Here is a 23,981-nt window from a genome sequence, read left to right as displayed (position 1 = left end):
CTGATTAAAAAAAAAAAAACAAAAAAAAAACTGAACTTCACACACCAGTGCATAGTTTTACTCGTTAGGTTGTCTTATGCCTAAACAAAGGCAAAAGATAGAATACAGTAGTGGGTTTATGTAATTGCATTTAAAATACTATTCCCAGGAATAAGAGTAAAGGTCTAAAAATTCTGATGACAGATGTGAGTGTTATACATATATCGCTTCTGGGCAAGGAAGAGACTTTACTTTAAAACCCTTTGCTTGGGGCACCTGGGTGGCTCAGTGGGTTAATAAGCCTCTGCCTTCAGCTCAGGTCATGATCTCCGGGGTCCTGGGAACGAGCCCCGAGTCTGGCTCTCTGCTCAGCGGGGAGCCTGCTTCCTCCTCTCTCTCTCTCTCTGCCTGCCTCTCTACGTACTTGTGATCTCTGTCTGTCAAATAAATAAATAAAATCTTTTTTAAATAAATAAATAAAACCCATTGCTTATCTCTTTTTTTTTTAAGATTTTATTTATTTATTTGAGAGGGGAGAAGGTCAGAGGGAGAAGCAGACTCCCCATGGAGGTGGGAGCCTGATGTGGGACATGATCCCGGGACCCCAAGATCATGACCTGAGCCTAAGACAATCGCCCAACCAACTGAGCCACCCAGGCACCCCTGCTTATCATTTCTTATCACTTACTCTTTTTATTATTCCAGTTTACTAGGAGAGGAATAGATCACAAAAAGCTTCCTTTCTATAATCTGGCTCTGGGGCTTCTATGGGTAAAATATTAGGATGATTAAAATGAGATAGCTAAAACTGGATTTGAAATTTATTAGTCCAAAATAAAGCACAGCTTCAGGTTGCCTTGTTATTGACCCTCTGTTCTGTTTCTAATTTTACAGGCTACACTCTGCTCTATGAAAGGCTGCATGAGAGCGCTTGTGGCCCAACTAAAATCTGAAAGTGAGGACTTACAGCAGGTACTAGTTAGAATTTCAAGAGTTTTTCTTGGATATTAGTGGATTAATATCCTGATTTGGATTAATTTAAACTGTGGTTCAGTATTTAGTGTCTCATGTTTCAATTGTGGTTACATTAAAACCAGAATAAAGGAAAATAATTATATTGTAGGAATCCTTTTGGCACTCTATTAGCATTTAGGAGGAATTTCTTTACTAGTAGGTTTCTACTCTTAACCACTAGCATTAAAAACAAAATAACTAAATTATTTTATATTCAAGTTATTCTAAAATTAATTTCATTTGCAGGTTATTGCAAGTGTTTTGAGGAATTTGTCTTGGCGAGCAGATGTAAATAGTAAAAAGACATTGCGTGAAGTTGGAAGTGTGAAAGCATTGATGGAATGTGCTCTAGAAGTTAAAAAGGTACCTTTGAAAACATTTAATATTCTAATTTGGATTTCATTTTTGGTTACTTTTTTGCTACCTTTTCCCACCCTTGAGATTCCCTATCTTTTTTTTTAAAACAGCATGCTTAATTTTGTATTTTTTTGGACGGATTTCACCATTTGAGATATAAAGCTAGCATAAGACTAAAAATGTAGAACAACAAAAGGGGAGAGAAGCCACCCAAATTTGGTCAGCTAGAAAGGCACATCTTTGGAATTGAGGGAAAAAATTGTTCAGAGCTGAAGGTTGGTCCTGGGTTTTAACAAAAATCTCCTAAAAGCTAATGCCAGAATCAGTTTATGGAAAAACTCCAAAATTGCACATGAGGCAGGAGAAATGGGCAGGACAGAAGGACATGGGCTGTGGGGACAGCTGGCTGGGCTGGAGGCCACGGCTCAGGCCCTGGATCTGGAAGTAGGAGGCTGGAGGAAGTGTAGAAGCCAAGTTGAGTGCATTCACCCAAAGCCTTGCTTCCATTCGGTCCCGAGGATGTGGCTGCTTTCCTCAGACAACGGATTTTACTTAATTTCTGACCTGCTTATCTCACCAGTTCTTAGTCTTAGACTACTCCAAAGTTGGAAAGTATTAAGATGGAAAAAATTGTACAAAGCAGGCTAGGTTAAGTCGGGTTTTTTCAGATTTGACACTATTGGCATCTTGGACCAGATAATTGTTTCAAGGGACTGACCTGTGCTTTGTAGGATGTTTAGCAGCATTTTTGGCCTTTGCCCACTAGATACCAATATACTTACCCTCCATCATGACCATCAAAAATGTCTCCAGTATTACTAGAGGTGCCCCAAAGGGGCGAAGGGAGAAAATCACCCCCAGTGGATAATCACTGTGTATGTGGGGTCATTGTTACCTCTGTGCTCTCCAGAGTCCTCAGTGTTGATAGTCACTGTATCAAGAGGTGATCAGATCCAAGGGTAAGGAATGCCTCAAATAATAATTTGTGTACAAAAGGAAATAGCACCAGGTGGCATACCTACTTCAGAAACTAAGCTAATTTAAAAAAAAAAAAAAAAAAGCTTGAAATTTGGGAGGGACTAAGCAGGTCTTCTTAGCTATTCTGGGCTTCCTTTCACCCAGCAATACCGCTAGACCTACAGTCTACATTTTTTCCTTCAAAATTTCCTTTTTAGAGAAGGCAAAGAATTTTTGGTTTTTATTTGTTTATGTATTTTTGTGAAATTATTTTATACCTGGAAACCCCAAGAAAATCCACTGAAAAATAATGAGAAACAAGAAAAGTATTCAGCTAAAAAAATGGTTATAATTATAATATCCAAATATACCTAGGATCTGCACAAAAATACCTTCAAAACATTCATGAATCAGCAGAACACTTGTATTTCTTACAGGTAAGAAGATAGATAAAAGGCTCATAAGCGCTTGAAAAGATACTCAACATCATTAGTCATGAGGGAAATACAAATTAAAACTACAGTGAGATACCATTACATATATTGGTTAAAATGTAAAAAGATTAACCAAGTGTTGTCGAGGATGTTAAACAACTGGAATTCTCAGGCACTGCTGGTGGAAATGTAAGATGGTATATCACCTTGAAGAACGTTTGGCAGTGTTTTAAAGTTAAATATATACCAACCACACAATCCAGCCATTCCAGTCCTAAGTATTTACCTAAGAGAAAAATTCCTGTTTGCGCAAAGTCTTAAACACAGACGTTCACAGCAATACTGTTTGATAGCCAAAAGCTAGAAGTAATTCTAATGCCCATCGACAGGTGAATGGGTAAACAAATTATGGGATGTCCACACTGCAATACTATTTGGGTATTTGAAAAATGAACTGTTGGTACAAACAATAGTCTATAATGACAGAAAACATGAGAGTGGATTACAAGAGGGTACTAGAAAACTTGGGGAGATGATATAAATGTTTGGTTTTTTTAATGTAGTGATGGTTTCATGGATATGCTCATACATGGAAAGTGATCATATTGCACATTTGAAAGATGTGCAGTTTATTGTTCAACTATACCGCAATAAAACTATACCAAAAAATTAGTGTCCACACTTTAAGACTCATCAAGTGTGTATATTTTCAAAAAGATTTAATGTGTTTGTATGTGTTATTATGGGAACTTGTATTGTTGCTGAGAGTTCATAACTTTCTTTCAAGGACCGCAAAGATCTTTATACAAATAGTTGCTACAAACTGAGAAAGCTAAATTAAAAGACTCCTCCTACTGAGAAATACAAAAGAAGATCATAATAAATGGAAAGGCATACCCTGTTCTTATAAAGGAAGAGTAATATTTCATAGATCATCATCCATAAATTCACCTATAAATTTTTTTTCCTCTATAAATTTTTAATGTAAGCCCAGTCTTGGAAAAACTGGCTCAGCAGAAATTTATAGTGTCCAATTCTGGTTTGGGTCTACTTCTGGCTAACAGTATTAGAATTTACTTTTTTCCTCTTTTTCTACATTCAGTGCAATAGTCATTCTGAACATTCTTTTATAATTCATCATCTCTTCCTTTTCAGCTTTACTGCTAATGACCAGGAGAGTCAGAACTACCTTCCATATGCTCATGCATTGACTCATTTTACCTTCATTGAGCAGACCTCTACTTTTCTACACAGAACCTTTCCATCCTCCCACTCTGTGCCCCAAGCATTGGTGTTTACTCAAAGTTGTTAGTCCCTGGGTTCCATGGTGCCTCTGTTGGTTAAGTATCTGCTTTGGGTCAGGTCATGATCCTAGGGTTCTGGGATGGAGTCCCACATCAGGGGCTCTCTGCTTAACAGGGAGTCTGCTTCTCTCTCAGCTATTTGTGATCTCACTCTCTCTCATTCTCTCACTCTCAAATACAGAAAATCTTAAGGGGAAAAATAAAAGCTATCAGTTCGTTACTCCTATCTTCTGTATCTTCTCTACTGAGTATAGAGATGGCTTTTTTGTTTCAACTATCTCTAAGAAGCCCAATGTTTTGAAAATTAAGAAAACAAGCAAAAAACCCTTTTCTTTTGCTTCTTGTAACTCCTGCAGTGTTGCTCTTTTTCCTCTAGCAACCAAAACACTGAACAAATAAATCACTGGCTCCATTTCTTCACTGGCCATAACTTCTTCCATTCCTTTTAATTTTGCTTCTAACAAAATCTAGGTTTATGGTTTAACTGGGGTTTCTTTTCTACCTGCACCTATGTTTAATACTTTTGGATCACACACCTTTTTGAAATTCCTTTGTTTTTACCATCTATACCTACAACTTCTAATCATTTCTCCTCTAAATCTAACTATAAAACTTTTTTGAAACAAAACCCTTTCCTCTACATGTAATCTCGTAGAGAACAACTTTTGTTTTCCTATCTTTACCTCTGACCTCTGACCTCTGACCTCTGGGCCATCTGTAGTTGAACTCACTTATACATCTAAACTGTTGCTGTTTTCTCTGTTCCTGGGATACTTTGAATATACCACCTTTACCTCAGTCACAGTGTAATTAAAATTGAGCTCTTAACCTTCTCACATCTCCCTGCCTCCTGATAAATAGTATTTGCTCCTAGATTCTCTTAATTTCCTGATGAAGAGAACATGGTGGCTAGCTATTTATTGGGTCAGGCCCAGAGGGTTTGCCCTGACTTTCAAGGGGTTTTTTGTGGGGTTTTTTGGGGGGGGGCGGTTTACCATCTCATCTGACCTAACACTGCTCCCCAGCATGGACTTGGATCTCCTCTGTGTCTTCTTTCTATTCCTTAGTCCTCCCTTGCTGATTCCCTCTTCTATGCCAGGAGCACCTGTCTTCTTTCTGAAGGTACAGGTCTTATCTTCTACAGAGCTGCTGTCCTCCATGAAGTATTTCATTTATTTCATTAAATTCAGGTAGCAGTAATCTTTCCTTTGTTCATGTATGGTTTTGTTTCTTTTTTTTCCCCTAAGTAAACTATTAGCAGTTATCAGCTTACCGTATTGGTATCCTCTGGAGTGCCTGTAATTGTGATGGACACAGAGTAGATTTTTAATGAATGTTTGTTCCCTAGTTGATTTTAGTAGGAAGAAAAACTGACATCAGGATTATGGCAAGTTTTAACCAAATATCCTGAATTATATACTCAGTGTTTTGTTCTTGCAGCAATTACAGTTTGCTATGATGTTATATACCAAGGAAGTTCTGGTTTTGGGAATTAACCTTGTTTCTTTGGGAGTTTTAAGAAATTGGAGTTTTTTCAGTATGCTTATTTTTTAACAAATTATATTGTTACCTTTGAATCAACCACTTATAAGTATATATGTGTGCTTTTTATACAAACAGAATATTCGTACATCCTGCTCTGCAACTTGCTCTTTTTATTTAATAATATGTCTTAGAGATCCTTCATATCAGCATATAGAGGGGTTTGGTGTTCTTGGGTTTTTTTTTCTGGTTTCTATTACCATGCAAGTATTCTTTTCAGAATGCACATCAGTTCTGTTTCATATTCTTCTACAAGCTCTCGATACGTGTGTACTTCTAAGCACTTAGAATAAAGTTCAAAAAGGTCATTAGTTAAGTATTGTGTTCTGCTTGAGCTATGGGGATATCACTGCTTAAGTTCCAGTTGGTATTTTATCAGTTTTTCTAAATGGAGAGTGCCCATACTTTGCCTTTGAGGGGTGAGCAGCAGAGGAGATAAGTAATGACAATAAGCAGCAGGGGAGATAAGTAATGACAATAACAACCTACTCAATAGAAGTAAACATAGAAATTGTAAGAGGCATATTCCAACTCTAATTAGATGACACATGTTCTGTTTCTTAATAGGAATCAACCCTCAAAAGCGTATTGAGTGCCTTATGGAACTTGTCTGCACACTGCACTGAGAATAAAGCTGACATATGTGCTGTAGATGGTGCGCTAGCATTTCTGGTCGGCACTCTCACTTACCGAAGCCAGGCAAATACGTTAGCCATTATTGAAAGTGGAGGTGGGATACTACGGAACGTGTCCAGCTTGATAGCTACAAATGAGGACCACAGGTAAATTTTATATTACACAGGCATTTTTATATTACTTTTAAATGAATTCGTGTTGGGCGCCTGGGTGGCTCAGTGGGTTAAGCCGCTGCCTTTGGCTCAGGTCACGATCTCAGGGTCCCGGGATCAAGTCCCATATCGGGCTCTCTGCTCAGCAGAGAGAGAGCTCTCTCTCTCTGCCTTCCTCTCTCTCCATCTACTTGTGATCTCTCTCTGTCAAATAAATAAATAAAATCTTTTAAAAAAAAATAAATGAATTCGTGTAGAATTCATACCCTCAAAAAGAATCTCTTGTAAGCAGTATTTTGTGTAATTGTGCAAGTGCTAAACTAAATTAGATTACAGTGAAAAGATAACTATTAGTTCCTAACTCATTAGTATATTTATTCTAATAAAAGTTTATAGTATGAAGATGTGTAGAGGCAAACAAATGATGATCAAGAGGTATAACCCATATGAAGGGGAAAAAATTAAAGACACAAATACTGCAGAGAACAAAATCCCATTGTTAGTATGGCATAAGGGAACGAAACATTTATAAAGATCAAAATCTGTGGATATGTTCCAGAGAATCCAGTAGTTCAATTATTTATTTATTTATTTGTTTGTTTGTTTGAGAGAGTGAGCTGGGGGAGGGATGGGTGAGAAGAGACTCTCAAGCAGACTTCCTGCCAAGTGTGGAGCCGAGGACGGGGTTTGCTCCCAGGACCTGAGATCATGACCTGAGTTGAAATCAGGAGTCAGACGTTTAACTGAACCGAGACACCCACACACCCCCAATGGTTCACATTTTTTTAATGGTGTCTTATTATCAATAATATTATTTAGCCAACAGCCTTTCATCTAGGGCTATGAAACCTAAGAAAGCATCTCATTTACAAGGCATAAATTTTCATAACTTAGGCTCTGGATTTTGTCAGCAAAAATAGGGATATCTTGGGGTGCCTGGTTGGCTCATTTGGTTAAGCATCTGACTTGATTTTGGCTCAGTTCATCATTTCAGGGTCACGAGGTTGAGCCCCTCGTTGGACTCCATGTTGTGTGTGGAGCCTGCTTCGGATTCTTTCTCTCCCCCTTCCCTCCTCCCACTCTCAAAAAATAGATACATATGCATCCTTTCACAGCTTGTTTTTTTATATTTTATCCAGTATTGCTTCTCATTTTCAGAAACCCCATAAGGTACTTCTAGTAACAGAACTTGTAAAGAATGTGAACCTTTAGAGCCCTCTCTGCTATGCAAAGAAGACCTCTTAAACTCAGTAAGCGCTCAGGTGTCTGCTGGACTGCTCAGAGAAGATTGTCACATTAAAGCTCATTGTACACCCTTGCCAGACAGTTTTAAAGACCTCTAAAGTTGAATGTGCTATCATTAAAATTAGGTTTACCATGCATTAAACAAGCTGTTGCTCTTTCAAGTCCCAAAGTTCATTATGCTAACTCTCAACCCTTGTTTTTATAGTTAACCTTTAAATTTTCGAAACCTTTCACTAGAAGTAATAACTCCACACACAGTTTGACAGAGCACACTTCTAAGAGGGATAGCATTATCACAAAATCAATCCAGGAGGATAAAGGTTATTCTAAAAAGTCACTTTGCCAGTCTAGGCGCTTACAGTGTGCTCCCTGTAAAGACTGATTGATCGATTTTTCTACCTCTTCCAAGATTTTTTGTAGTTAACATTGTGGAACCCATCTATAGATTAAGTTACCACAAAGTCCCTGTTCAGGATAAGATTTTATAATACATTCATTGAGGAACTCTGTCACCATGTAGATAAAGCAAGTGTTTCTGCTCAGGAATTAAAGAGAGCATGTGATGGGACGGGAAAGGGAGAGAGAGGGAGAATCCTCGAGCAGACTCCCCACTGAGTGGGGAGCCTGACATAGGCTCTATCCCAAGACCTTGAGATCACGACCTGAGCTGAAATCAAGAGTTGGATGCTCAACTTACTGAGCCATCCAGGTACCCCAGGAAAAATTTTAAAAGCTATGGGGTCAGGGCCACCTGGGTGGTTCAGTCCATTAAGCGTCTGCTTTTGCCTCAGGTCATGATCCCAGAGTCTGGGGATCGATCCCCACATATTCTCTGCAGAGCAGAGAGCCTGCTGCTCCCCCTGCTTGTCCTCTCTCTTCTGCCAAATAAATAAATAAAATCTTAAAAAAAAAAAAGGAAGTAGAAGCAGCAGCTATTGGGTCAGAATAGGAAATGCAGAACAGATTAAAGTCAACACTTTTACTTCTTTTAGTCTGACAGATGAGTATTTTTAAACAGTAAACACTAAATGAAGTAGGAACAAAAGGAGATGTAAAATGCCTGAAATTTATAGTATAATTTGGGGCAGTTTTATTATGCCTATTAATAAGTTTTGGTAGTTATCTTTAGATTTAAATTTGTTTTCTAACCTTTTATTTGTTGTTACAATAAGGAGATTGTTACTTTAATTTTGGGATCTCTTACTTTATTTCAGGCAAATCCTAAGAGAGAACAACTGCCTGCAAACCTTATTACAACACTTGAAATCTCACAGTTTGACAATAGTCAGTAATGCATGTGGAACCTTGTGGAATCTCTCAGCAAGAAATCCTAAAGACCAAGAAGCATTATGGGACATGGGGGCAGTCAGCATGCTCAAAAACCTCATACATTCAAAGCACAAAATGATTGCTATGGGAAGCGCTGCAGCTTTAAGGAATCTCATGGCAAACAGACCTGCAAAGTATAAGGATGCCAATATTATGTCTCCTGGTTCAAGCTTGCCGTCTCTTCATGTCAGAAAACAAAAAGCCCTAGAAGCAGAATTAGATGCTCAGCATTTATCAGAAACTTTTGACAATATTGACAATTTAAGTCCCAAGGCATCTCATCGTAATAAGCAACGACACAAGCAAAGTCTCTATAGTGACTATGTTTTTGACACCAATCGACATGATGATAATAGGTCAGACAATTTTAATACTGGAAATATGACTGTCCTTTCACCATATTTAAATACCACAGTGTTGCCTAGCTCTTCTTCCTCAAGAGGAAGTTTGGAGAGTTCTCGTTCTGAAAAAGATAGAAGTTTAGAGAGAGAACGAGGAATCAGCCTAGGCAACTACCACCCAGCAACAGAAAATTCAGGCACTTCTTCAAAGCGAGGTTTGCAGATTTCCACCACTGCAGCCCAGATTGCCAAAGTCATGGAAGAAGTATCAGCCATTCACACCTCCCAGGAAGACAGAAGTTCTGGGTCTACCACCGAGTTACATTGTGGGACAGATGAGAGGAATGCACTAAGAAGAGGCTCTACTGCCCACACACATGCAAACACTTACAGCTTCAGTAAGTCAGAAGGTTCAAATAGGACATGTCCTGTGACTTATGCTAACTTGGAATATAAGAGATCTTCAAATGATAGTTTAAACAGTGTCAGTAGTAGTGATGGTTATGGTAAAAGAGGTCAGATGAAGCCTTCCATTGAATCCTATTCTGAAGACGATGAAAGTAAATTTTGCAGCTATGGTCAATATCCAGCTGACCTGGCCCATAAAATACATAGCGCAAATCACATGGATGACAATGACGGAGAGCTAGATACACCAATAAATTATAGTCTTAAATATTCAGATGAGCAGCTGAACTCTGGAAGGCAAAGCCCTTCACAGAATGAAAGATGGGCAAGACCCAAACATATAATAGAAGATGAAATAAAACAAAGTGAGCAGAGACAATCAAGAAGTCAAAGCACAACTTACCCCGTATATACCGAGAGCACTGATGATAAACATCTCAAGTTCCAGCCACATTTTGGACAGCAGGAATGTGTTTCCCCATATAGGTCAAGAGGAGCCAGTGGTTCAGAAACAAATCGAGTAGGTTCTAATCATGGAATTAATCAAAATGTAAACCAGTCTTTGTGTCAGGAAGATGACTATGAAGATGATAAGCCAACCAACTATAGTGAACGTTACTCCGAGGAAGAGCAGCATGAGGAAGAAGAAAGACCAACAAATTATAGCATAAAATACAACGAAGAAAAACATCATGTGGATCAGCCTATTGATTATAGTTTAAAATATGCCACAGACATTCCTTCTTCCCAGAAACCACCATTTTCATTCTCAAAGAATCCATCTGGACAGAGCACTAAAACTGAACACATCTCTTCAAGCAGTGAGAATACATCCACACCTTCATCTAATGCCAAGAGGCAGAATCAGCACCACCCAAGTTCAGCACAAAGCAGAAATGGTCAGACCCCCAAAGCCACCTCCTGCAAAGTTCCCTCCATCAACCAAGAAACAATACAGACTTACTGTGTAGAGGATACCCCAATTTGTTTTTCACGCTGCAGTTCATTATCATCTTTGTCATCAGCTGAAGATGAAATAGGATGTGATCAGGCAACCCAGGAAACAGATTCTGCTAATACTCTACAAATAGCAGAAATCAAAGAAAACAGTGGGACCAGAACAACAGAAGATTCTGTGAGTGAAGTTACAACCGTGTCACAGCATATTCGAACCAAATCCAGCAGACTTCAGGCTTCTGGTTTACCTGCAGAATCAACCCGGCACAAAGCTGTTGAATTTTCTTCAGGGGCCAAATCTCCATCAAAAAGTGGTGCTCAGACACCTAAAAGTCCACCAGAGCACTATGTTCAGGAGACTCCACTCATGTTTAGCCGATGTACCTCAGTCAGTTCGCTCGATAGCTTTGAGAGTCGTTCGATTGCCAGCTCTGTTCAGAGTGAACCCTGCAGTGGAATGGTAAGTGGCATTATAAGCCCCAGTGACCTTCCAGATAGCCCCGGACAAACCATGCCACCAAGCAGAAGTAAGACCCCTCCCCCTCCACCTCAGACAGTTCAGACCAAGCGAGAGGTGCCTAAAAACAAAGCCCCTGCTGTGGAAAAGAGGGAGAGTGGGCCTAAGCAAGCTGCTGTAAACGCTGCCGTACAGAGAGTCCAGGTTCTTCCAGATGCTGACACTCTGTTACATTTTGCCACAGAAAGTACTCCAGATGGATTTTCTTGTTCCTCTAGCCTGAGTGCTCTGAGCCTCGATGAGCCATTTATACAGAAAGATGTGGAATTAAGAATAATGCCTCCAGTTCAGGAAAATGACAATGGGAATGAAACTGAATCTGAGCAGCCTGAAGAAGCAAATGAAAACCAGGAAAAAGAGACGGAAAAACCTACCGACTCTGAAAAAGACCTCTTAGATGACTCAGATGATGATGATATTGAAATACTAGAAGAATGTATTATTTCTGCCATGCCAACAAAATCTTCACGCAAAGCCAAAAAACCGGCCCAAACTGCTTCAAAATTACCTCCCCCTGTGGCAAGGAAACCAAGTCAACTTCCTGTGTACAAACTTCTTCCATCACAAAACAGGTTACAAGCACAAAAGCATGTTAGTTTTACACCAGGAGATGATATGCCACGGGTATATTGTGTAGAAGGGACACCTATAAACTTTTCTACAGCTACGTCTTTAAGTGATCTAACGATAGAATCTCCTCCAAATGAGTTAGCTGCTGGGGAAGGGGTTAGACCGGGGGCACAGTCCAGTGAATTCGAAAAACGAGATACCATTCCTACAGAAGGCAGAAGTACAGATGAGGCTCAAAGAGGAAAAACCCCATCTGTAACAATACCTGAACTGGATGATAGTAAAACAGAAGAAGGTGATATTCTTGCAGAATGCATTAATTCTGCTATGCCCAAAGGAAAAAGTCACAAGCCCTTCCGTGTGAAAAAGATAATGGACCAAGTCCAGCAAGCATCTATGTCTTCATCTGGAGCTAATAAAAATCAATTAGATGGTAAGAAAAAGAAACCTACTTCACCAGTAAAACCTATACCACAAAATACTGAGTATAGGACACGTGTAAGAAAAAATGCAGACTCAAAAAATAATTTAAATGCTGAAAGAACTTTCTCAGACAACAAAGAGTCAAAGAAACAGAACTTGAAAAATAATTCCAAGGACTTCAATGATAAGCTACCAAATAACGAAGATCGAGTCAGAGGAAGTTTTACTTTTGATTCACCTCATCACTACACACCTATTGAAGGAACTCCATACTGTTTTTCACGAAATGATTCTTTGAGTTCTCTAGATTTTGATGATGATGATGTTGACCTTTCCAGAGAAAAGGCTGAATTAAGAAAGGGGAAAGAAAATAAGGAATCAGAAGCTAAAGTTACCAGCCACACAGAACTAACCACTAACCAACAGTCAGCTAATAAGACACAGGCTGTTACAAAACATCCAATAAATCGAGGTCAGTCTAAACCCTTGCTGCAGAAGCAGTCCACTTTTCCACAATCATCCAAAGACATACCAGACAGAGGGGCAGCAACTGACGAAAAATTACAAAACTTTGCTATTGAAAATACACCAGTGTGCTTTTCTCGAAACTCCTCTCTAAGTTCCCTTAGTGACATTGATCAAGAAAACAACAATAACAAAGAAAATGAACCTATCAAAGAGACAGAGCCCCCTAACTCACAGGGAGAACCAAGTAAACCTCAGGCATCAGGTTACGCTCCTAAATCATTTCACGTTGAAGATACCCCTGTTTGTTTCTCGAGAAACAGTTCCCTCAGTTCTCTTAGTATTGATTCTGAAGACGACCTGTTGCAAGAATGTATAAGTTCTGCAATGCCAAAAAAGAAAAAGCCTTCAAGACTCAAGGGTGATAATGAAAAGCATAGCCCCAGAAATATGAGTGGCATATTAGCAGAAGATTTGACACTCGATTTGAAAGATATACAGAGACCAGATTCAGAACATGGTTTATCCCCAGATTCAGAAAATTTTGATTGGAAAGCTATTCAGGAAGGTGCAAATTCCATAGTAAGTAGTTTACATCAAGCTGCTGCTGCTGCCTGTTTATCTAGACAAGCTTCATCTGACTCAGATTCCATCCTTTCACTGAAATCAGGAATCTCTCTGGGATCACCATTTCATCTTACACCTGATCAAGAGGAAAAACCCTTTACAAGTAATAAGGGCCCACGAATTCTAAAACCTGGGGAGAAGAGCACATTGGAAACTAAAAAGATAGAATCTGAAAATAAAGGAATCAAAGGAGGGAAAAAAGTTTATAAAAGTTTACTTACTGGAAAAGTTCGATCTAATTCGGAGATTTCAAACCAAATGAAACAGTCCCTTCAAGCAAACATGCCTTCCATCTCTAGAGGCAGGACAATGATTCATATTCCAGGAGTTCGAAATAGCTCTTCAAGCACAAGTCCGGTTTCTAAGAAAGGCCCACCTCTTAAGACTCCAGCCTCCAAAAGCCCTAGCGAAGGTCAGACAGCCACCACTTCTCCTAGAGGAGCCAAGCCATCAGTGAAGTCAGAATTAAGCCCTGTAACCAGGCAGACATCCCAACCAGCTGTGGCAAATAAAGGGCCTTCTAGATCAGGATCTAGAGATTCCACTCCTTCAAGACCTGCCCAACAACCATTAAGTAGACCTATGCAGTCTCCAGGGCGAAACTCAATTTCTCCTGGTAGAAATGGAATAAGTCCTCCTAACAAATTATCTCAGTTGCCAAGGACTTCATCCCCTAGTACTGCTTCAACTAAATCCTCAGGTTCTGGGAAGATGTCTTATACCTCTCCAGGCAGACAGATGAGCCAACAGAACCTTACCAAACAAACGGGTTTATCCAAGAATGGCAGTAGTATCCCAAGAAGTGAGTCTGCCTCCAAAGGACTAAACCAGATGAATAATAGCAATGGATCCAATAAAAAGGTGGAACTTTCTCGAATGTCTTCAACAAAGTCAAGTGGAAGTGAATCTGATAGGTCAGAGAGACCCGTATTAGTACGTCAGTCAACTTTCATCAAAGAAGCTCCAAGCCCAACCCTAAGGAGAAAACTGGAGGAGTCTGCTTCATTTGAATCTCTTTCTCCATCTTCTAGACCAGATTCTCCCACTAGGTCCCAAGCACAGACTCCAGTTTTAAGTCCTTCCCTTCCTGATATGTCTCTGTCCACACATTCGTCTGTCCAGTCTGGTGGATGGCGAAAACTCCCTCCTAATCTCAGTCCCACCATAGAGTATAATGATGGAAGACCAGCAAAGCGCCATGATATAGCACGCTCCCATTCTGAAAGTCCTTCTCGACTTCCGATTAATAGATCAGGAACCTGGAAACGTGAGCACAGCAAGCATTCATCATCCCTTCCTCGAGTAAGCACTTGGAGAAGAACTGGAAGTTCATCCTCAATTCTTTCTGCTTCATCAGAGTCCAGTGAAAAAGCAAAAAGTGAGGATGAAAAACATGTGAACTCAATTTCAGGAACCAAACAAACTAAAGAAAACCAAGTATCCACAAAAGGAACATGGAGAAAAATAAAAGAAAGTGAGATTTCTCCCACAAATAGTACCTCTCAGACCACTTCCTCAGGTGCTGCAAATGGTGCTGAATCAAAGACTCTAATTTATCAAATGGCACCTGCTGTTTCTAAAACAGAGGATGTTTGGGTGAGAATTGAGGACTGTCCCATTAACAACCCTAGATCCGGAAGATCTCCAACAGGAAATACTCCCCCTGTGATTGACACTGTTTCAGAAAAGGGAAATCCAAACGCTAAAGATGCAAAAGATAATCAGGGAAAGCAAAATGTGGGTAATGGCAGTGCTCCCGTACGCACCATGGGTTTGGAAAACCGCCTGAACTCCTTTATTCAGGTAGATGCCCCAGACCAAAAAGGAACTGAGGCAAAACCGGGACAAAGTAATCCTGTCCCTGCAACAGAGACAAATGAGAGCTCTGTTGCTGAGCGTACACCATTCAGTTCTAGCAGCTCGAGCAAGCACAGTTCACCTAGTGGGACTGTGGCTGCCAGAGTGACTCCTTTCAATTACAATCCGAGCCCTAGGAAAAGCAGCGCAGATAGCACTTCAGCCCGGCCGTCTCAGATCCCGACGCCAGTGAATAACAACACGAAGAAACGAGATTCAAAAACTGACAGCACAGAATCCAGTGGAACTCAAAGTCCTAAGCGCCATTCTGGGTCTTACCTTGTGACATCTGTGTAAAAGAGCTGGAATGATGAAACTCAGAAAATTATGTGTTAATTACAACTGCTATGTAGAAATTTTGTTTCAAATGAAACTTTAAGACTGAAAAATTGTGTAAATAGGTTTGATTGTTAGAGAGTTTTTGTTCTGGAAGCCATATTTGATAGTATACTTTGTCTTCACTGGTCATATTTTGGGAGGCACTCTTGATAGTTAGGAAGAAAATGGTAAAGCCAAGTTTATTTGTACAGTATGTTTTACATGTATTTAAGTAGCATCCCATCCAACCATCCTTTAATTATTGCTTGTCTTAAAATAATGAACACTACAGGTAGAGGATATGATATATTGCTGTTCTCAATCATTTCTAGATTACAAACTGACTAAACTTACATCAGGGAGAAATTGGTATTTATGCAAAAAACCATTCTGTTTTAGTCCTTGTGAGTCCATCTAACATCATAATTAATCATGTGGCTGTGAAATTCACAGTAATATGGTTCCCAATGAACAAGTTTACCCAGCCTGCTTTGCTTTACTGCATGAATGAAACTGATGGTTCAATTTCAGAAGTAATGATTAACAGTACTGTGGTCACATTATGTGCATATAGATAGCTATGGTGTAACAATTTACACTATTTTGTGCTCAAAACAAAAAAAAAAAAAACAAAAAATCTGTGTAACCGTAAAACATTGAATGAAACTATTTTACCTGAACTAGATTTTATCTGAAAGTAGATAGAATTTTGCTATGCTGTAACTTGTTGTATATTCTGGTATTTGAGGTGAGATGGCTGCTCTTTTATTAATGAGACATGGATCGTGTCTCAACAGAAACTAAATGAACATTTCAGAATAAATTATTGCTGTATGTAAACTATTACTGAAATTGGTATTTGTTTGAAGGGTCTTATTTCACGTTTGTATTAATAATTTTCAAAAAGGCCTCTTTTAAAAACTTATATAAATTTTTTCTTCAAATTCTATGCATTCAGAGTAAAATTCCTCTTACTGTAATAAAAACAATTGAAGCGAACTGTTGGCATTTAACCATTCCATGCATTGGCACTTAACCATTCCTGAAACTTATATTTCTTAAGTGAGATTAGCTTAGAAACTCCGATGTTTAATATTTTTTCTTACTCCATTGGAGTTGATTTAAAACAAATTCATGTAATAGCAATGTGAACTACCTAGCACAGGACTGGACGTTGAACAAAATAGGCCCATGTAGAATATTTCCTTTTTCTTAATAGAATGCTCTACTTGAAAAATTAATTGATTATTGCTAGGTGTAAGTAGTCTCTTCCAAGCCTGTCTTGGAATGTTAACTGTCTTGTCCCTTCATCTACCCTCTGTTGCTACTAGATCCGGAGTGAACAAATTTTATCACCCTGTATGTTAGGGCAAAATTCCATCAGCCAGTTGTAATCAGCATTTTGCCATGCTCAGAAAATGCAAATCACGTGGAACTTCGAAGGTAGATTTAATACTATTAAGATATTCAAAAGCCTATTTAAAGCCCCTGCCCGTTAAGGAAAACTTTGTTTTGGGTGGGTAGAGTTGAGAGGTACATGTTCAAGTGCCCCCTTCCTCTCAGAGCAGGGAGCTCCTCCTTGAAGGAAGGAAAGAAAGATAAACCGATACACATATTAACAGGTAGATTAATGTATCTTCCCAGAATTTGTCCTAAATGATGAGAGGGTGAGAATGATAAATGCTCACATATTTGTTGAATAAAAGAAACTACTTTTAATGATAAAATTCATGTGCTCTGCATTTAGGGAAGGGAAAAGATGCTTAGATACAATGGGGCTCTGGGAAAAAGGATTGAGAAGGAGTACGCATATCTGTTTGATGCCCTTGAAATCACACGTGGCTATCTACCCCTTACCTGTGTTTATCAATGCCAGTAAATATTCCAAAGCCCATATTCTTTCCACTGTGCGACTTTGCAAACACCTCAATTTACTGATCTTTGGAATATATCAACATGTTTTTCTTTTTTATTAATTGTTTTTATTAACATAAAATGTATTATTTGCCCCAGGGGTTCAGGTCTGTGAATTGTCAAGCTTACACATTTCACAGCACTCACCATATCCTATACCCTCCCCAATGTCCATAACCCAACCACCCTCTCCCTTCCCCACCAACCCTAAATTTGTTTTTTGAGATTAAGAGTCTCATAATTTGTCTCCTCCTGATCCCATCTTGTTTCATTTTTTTCCTTCCCTACCCCTCAAACCCCCCTGTCAAATTCCTCATATCAGAGATGGAATATATCAACACTTAAATTTTTGTCATTTTATCTGAATGAAATCATTTGTGAATAAGAATAGTATCTTTTTCTCAAAGGCTGCTTTCTCTAACAGTAATACGTGGGCATATAGGTTGTATTTCTTTCCTCTTTTGGTCCTGATTTTCTGTTTTTCTGAATTACTGCTTGCCAGTTATTATGAGCACTTTCAGGTACTTTTATGGAAAGAGATGGGGTGTTAGTCAACTAGAATAAAACTGCCTTTTTCCAAGGAAGGGAAAAAAAAAAACCCACTATCAAGGCTGGAAATGAAAAGAGGGTGCCTTCCACACACCAGAAAACTCAGGAATTACTGTAGGCAACGCCTCCTATGAGAATGTCAAGTCAGTCTACATTGCCCATTGAGGAAAAAGTTGTTGTATGAGACTCTTCTGTTAAAATAGCTCTGAATTAGGAAAGGGGCAAATTTCATTTCTACTTTTAGAAGTCCACAGGGTGCTGTCATAACTTATAGGCCAAATATTCCCAGTTTATGCTTGTTGAAAATCGTATACTGAGCCCAGTGTTGGGAATTAGTCATGATACCTGTTAAGAGGCAGTGCTCTTATCTAGCTTTAGACTGTAGCAAAGCAGTGGTTTCCAAATTAGATTGGATTTGGGTCACCAGAAGTGCTTATTAAGACATAGCTGGGCCAATCCCCAAAGTTTCTGATTCTAAGTAGGGCCCAAGAATTCGCAGTTCTAACAAATTCTCAGATGATGCTTGATGCTGCTGGTCTGTCTGAGAAGCACACTTGGAGATTGATTGCCCTAAGTTATAATGAAGCTCCTTGAGTGATTGCCTTAGGTCATAGCTCTTCCTCTCAACCCAGGCCTTTTAATCTGACAAAGTATTCCAACAAACTGTCCCCTACTTTAGGCACAAATACAAAGCTATACAATCCGATAAGAGCCCATCCATCTCAACTCCCAATAGTGGACAAATTTAGCAGACATGAAATCTAAAAACAATGACTTTTTGAGAGATTGGCTCGTGTTCCCTTTGGAACAGTTTTTGAAAAGGCAAAGTTCAGCAAATCCCTAATCTGGATCTGCAGTAAGATCAGAAGAGACCATCAGAAGATATCAGAAAGACTAATAATTCTGTCCTCAGAATTATTTCAGAGGAAAATGTGCCCGATTTGCTAATATACAGTAGGAGTGATTAACAAATAACAGATTGGTATTTAAGAACAAACTTTCCAAATTACGTGGGTAGTAAAAGGAAGGTTAATGAGAGGGGAATAATAAAATGAAAGATTAAGTCCAGCTGGAACAAATAGTACTTAAGTCAAGATATTTTTTCCATAAAACAAAGACCATGTTACCACAAATTTAAGTGAAGATGACACTTGCTGAGGATGAGAACCAGTTGCACTATATCTGAATTCATATTATTACATAGTTGCTTTGTATCTAAAATAGGAAAAAACCGTGCTAGAAATGCAAAAAGGAAATTACCAAGAGGTGAAGAATATGTGAGTAGTCAGATCATCAAAATTTACCAAATAATTTTTAGAAAGTCATGGTGGCTGAAATAGAGTATATAAATTATTTTTTAACTTCTAATTCCCTCATACTATGCTGACCTTAAAATACTATGTAGTGTTAAAAACTATGGACTTTAACTCCTGTAACACCAGGTCATTTTCCTGCCATTCTCTTAACTGTTCTGTGGTCTATAAAACTATATCCTGGTTTTTGTTAGGCCATTGATGCTTCTTTCAACCTGTATGTTCTATGTGTATTATATTGTTCTTGGTGCTAAATACACTTTCTTTTCTCTGATATTCAGGATAATTCTTTCTCTACATTTGTGACTATTCAATTAATATTCCATTACTTTCCTAAATTATGTGATTGTTACTTCTTCTAATTAAAAATATTCAACATAGTGTAAACTGGTGAAGGTAACCATTGAATATAAAGCAGCATTAGTTAAAAATAACTCTTGATGATAAGGCCAAGCATTACCTGGCCCATCCACACTACCTATTGGATTCTAAACACTTGGGCCCACTGCTGGTCGCTGAACCATGTACCCAGTCTTTTCCCCTGACCATGGCTGTTTGCACCAACAGTGGATACTCAACCGAAGAGAGACTCATCATCAACTAGCTAGTGACCAAAGACTTTCCTTGCTTAAAAAAAAAAAAAAAAAAAAAGACAGAGTCAATCAACTTGAAATAAAAGTCACAAAGGAAATTTCTTGTTGGTGATTGAGTGCTGGAACTGAAACATCTTGTACCATTAGGCTGAGTTAACTTGAAGTAAGAGAAAACCACATTTAGACCCACCTTAGTTTTTTAATTTCAAAAACAGCACTTTCTTAAAACATCTATGGGGAGGGAGGAATAGGCTGCCTACCAAAAAAAAAAAAAAAAAAAAGGTTGGGATCAGATTTATCTGCAATACTAAATGCCAAAAAGGAAAAAAAACAAAAATAATAACAACAACAATGGAACAATGTGTGCAGTATTTGGAAAGGAATGGAAATATTACCTAAGAATTTTGAAACCAGCTAAACTAACATTTAATTTATCTGAAATAGTTGTATGATGCAGGATTCTTACAGCTGTTAAAAGACCTCTTAAAGATAAGATAATCGGGGGGCCTGGGTGGCTCAGTGGGTTAAAGCCTCTGCCTTCGGCTCAGGTCATGATCCCAGGGTTCTGGGATCGAGCCCCACATCAGGCTCTCTGCTCAGCGGGGAGTCTGCTTCCCTTCCTCTCTCTCTGCCTGCCTCTCTGCCTACTTGTGATCTCTGTCTGACAAATAAATAAATAAAATCTTTAAAAAAAAAAAAAGATAAGATAATCATTTAAAGAATATTAGGTAGCTCTTGGGATCTGTATGAGGGCTAGAAAAATCATTCTTGGAAACCAAACAGCAGAAAAGATACCCAACCATCTGTGAGACTGCTTCAGTAACGATTTTCCCCTTGTTTCCCCGAAAGGCCAGAACCATCGGACACCATCCTCGGCATAAAGTAAGATTACTTGGAGCACTTGCTTCCTTACTCTGTTCACGTCTGGATTGAAGTCTTTGAGTGGACATGATTGGCAGAGGCTGTCACATGCCTATAGAGTCTGGGAAAATTCAAATTTTGGTCTCCCCATTGAGGAAGGTGGATTCATAAAACATGAACTCTCCAAATCCATGAGGGGCATTTGGAAGCTCTGGGCAACCAGAAACCATGATATGTTTTACCATAGTATTCCTGCTGCCCAAACAATTAAAATACATAGAAAAGTATTAAGGAAACAAAATTGAGCAATAAAACATCTAAAGCTGAATAAATGTTAATAATTGTGGTTAATCTGGTAATCTCAATATGAATGTCTACATAACTCAAAACTGAAAAGATAAAATGTTTAATAATTTTCATAATCTTAAATTCCAGATTATTCTAACCCAAATTGGGAAATGAGTTACAAGGGGAGAGAAGATCTAAAAGCATGCTAAATTTCTAGTTTTATGGAAACAGTATCAATAGATATTATTTTACTTTTAACTTAGACAAAGACAAATGCAATTTTTTAGTTTAATGGTAACCCCAATGTTAAAAAATAAAATTTTCCACCTAAATCACTAACCAAAGAGAACAATTCAGAATACTTGATCAAGATATCGAAGAAAGGGAGAGATGGAGAATTGGCCACAAAGAAGCATAAAATGACTGTGTAAGACCACAGCAATAAATGGATTAAACATATATAATAAACTAATGACTCTCAGGTTGGAGTCAAGTAAAAAAAAGTCCTTCAACTTAATGCCATTAATAAAAGACAGTAAAATGATCAAGTGGGTAAAATTAAAAGTACAACCACACTTGCAAAGGCAAATGCAAAGAAAGCAGTTAAGGCAAATTTATGTCAGTATAATTCTGGATACAAGGCATCAAACATAATGAAAAAAGGGATGCGTAGGTGGCTCAGTTGGTTAAGCATCAGTCTTTGGCTCAGGTCATGATCCCGGAGCCCTGGGATTGAGCCCCACATTGGGCTCCTTGCTCAGCTGGTAGCCTGCTTCTCCCTCTGCCTGCTGCTCCCCCTGCTTGTGCTCTCTCCCTCTGAAAAATGAATAAATAAGTAAGTTAAATCTTTTTAAAAAATAATGAAAAAGGATTAACATCATTTATGACTTTCCTTAAATTTCAAATGATTTAACATCAATGGATGAATCAAATTTACAAAATATTAGCAAAAACCATAGAACAAGTAAGACTCAGTGTTTGACAGATGACTTGGTATTTATAGAACAAAAGGAACTGTTTTTATTTAAAATTACAACTTTCTTCCAGACAGGGTGCATTTTGTTAAGGGAAGGTTCTGAGAGGTCCTTTTCCTGAGCTGAGGACCTTGATGGTTTGGGGATCAGTAAAGCCAAGCCTGGAATTTAGGTGGGAGGAGGGTTAGAGAAAATTTAACGGATTTGCCTAAGAGGTAAGAATTTGGGATTCTCAGGGTACCCAGGCAATGGGGGGCTGAGGAGTAGAGATAGGGGAGCACAAAAAGAATGAGGAGGCAGGAAAACGAGAAGTCGGGGTCTTATGAAAGCCCTGGTGGTGCAGCAGCTAAAATGATTTTAGAAACTCACTATTTCAGTTGGAACCCTAAGTTCCTCGCAAATTCTCTGTTCCAATATTAACAAGTACTCACTTGTTATTAATTTTCAGAATCTTTTTTAACAATTGCAGTTGGCTTCACCATCACATTATCAATAATTATTTGAATTTAAATATTAATTAGATGTAAGTGTTCACCACTGTTTCCTCTATGTTACATGCCTTTCACTTTCTTCACTTTAATTATGTTAATATAATTTGGCTTGACTGGACTATGTCTTTAGTTACTGTTTTCTAGAAAAGCCAAATTGGGGATAAACTTTCTAAATCCTAGCTTGTATAAAACTGTTTTCTTGGGGTGCCTGGGTGGCTCAGTCAGTTAAGGATCTGCCTTCAGCTCAGGTCATGATCTCAGGGTCCTGGGATCTAGGCAGAGTTGGGCTCCCTGCTCAGCAAGGAGCCTGCTTGTCCTTCTACCTCTCTGCCTGCTCATGTATGCGAGCTCTCTCTCTCTCATAAATAAAATCTTTTAAAACTTTTGTTTTCTTTTACCATCACATAAAGGATAACCTGGGTCACAATTCTTTTTCCTCAGAAAACTCCTATTGTTTACTAAGAAGTTGAACTATCAGTCTAGTTTTGTTTCCGTTATATATAACTTTAATTTCCTATCTTGGTGTCTGTAGGGTTTTGTTTTTATCCTTGAAATAAAGAAATTGTACTGGCACAAGTTCAGCTGTGTGTCTTTTTTCCACAACTCTGTCTTTTGATATTAAATCTTTTTTATCTTGAGTCTTCAGTAAACATTCTCAGTAAATGTTATCTCTGTTCTTACTCCTGCTCCTGAATCACTTCCTTTCTCTCACTTTGCAGGAGCAGAACCAAGCCATAGTACTGTTAGAACACCAACTTCAACCATATCTACCAAAATGCCCCTCTCCAACACACACCAGTCAGAATCTTGGTGGTGCCTACATGAGGACTGTACTGTCAGTTTCTGTTGTCTAGACATTGCATTATGATCCTCTAGAAATGGAAAGAGCATCTATCTTCCACTTTGGTATCAACATTTTCCCATAAGAGTGCCAAAGCAATATTGCTTGCGTTCAAATGCCTTAGAGGATTTTTAATGAAACAGTTTCATTAAAACAGATTTTACTTATAGTCTGCTCTCCCATCCCAAGATACAGATACAAATCCAACAGAGACCGGATATGGCATGTAGACAAATCTTACTCATAAACACCATGTACTCTGTATTTTCCCCTGGACAGTGAAAGCTCTGTCATGAGGTCAAGTTGGCATACTTAACTTTTAGTTTTCCTAAATTCTGTCTTCTGTAGAAATTGACTTTTGGGGGTGCGTGGTGGCTCAACTGGTTAAGGGTCTGACTCTTTTTTTTTTTAATGTATTTTTTAAATTTATTTGTTTGACAGAGATCACAGGTAGGCAGAGAGAGAGAGAGAGAGAGAGGAGGAAACAGGATCCCTGCTGAGCAGAGAGCCCGATGTGGGGCTCGATCCCAGGACCCTGGGACCATGACCTGAGCCGAAGGCAGAGGCTTTAACCCACTGAGCCACCCAGGTGCCCCAGGGTCTGACTCTTGATTTCAGCTCAGGTCTTGATTTCAGGGTTGTGAGTTCAAGCCCTTCATTGGGCTCAGTGGGGTATGGAGAGAGGAAGAAGAAAGAAAGGAAAGAGGGAAAGAGGAAGGAAGGAA

General features: G+C 38.7%; 1 protein-coding gene across 12 annotated transcripts in view; it reads left to right on the top strand.

The window, feature by feature from the left end:
* The window catches only part of APC (APC regulator of WNT signaling pathway), a 338,974-nt gene extending 322,914 nt beyond the window's left edge, over positions 1–16,060 (top strand). For all 12 annotated transcript variants that reach the window (XM_032335545.1, XM_032335546.1, XM_032335540.1 and 9 more), the window contains 4 exons: positions 874–951; positions 1,240–1,356; positions 6,155–6,369; positions 8,835–16,060. In XM_032335545.1, coding sequence (XP_032191436.1) covers positions 874–951; positions 1,240–1,356; positions 6,155–6,369; positions 8,835–15,411 — 6,987 coding nt within the window. In that variant the 3' untranslated portion in view covers positions 15,412–16,060. The remainder of the gene's footprint in view (positions 1–873; positions 952–1,239; positions 1,357–6,154; positions 6,370–8,834) is intronic.
* The last annotated feature ends 7,921 nt before the right edge of the window (positions 16,061–23,981 follow it).

Source organism: Mustela erminea, chromosome 3 (genome assembly GCF_009829155.1).
Source record: "Mustela erminea isolate mMusErm1 chromosome 3, mMusErm1.Pri, whole genome shotgun sequence".
Taxonomy (NCBI): Eukaryota; Metazoa; Chordata; class Mammalia; order Carnivora; family Mustelidae; genus Mustela; species Mustela erminea.
Note: the sequence above shows the minus strand (reverse complement) of the source record. Positions and strands in the feature narration are given on the sequence as shown.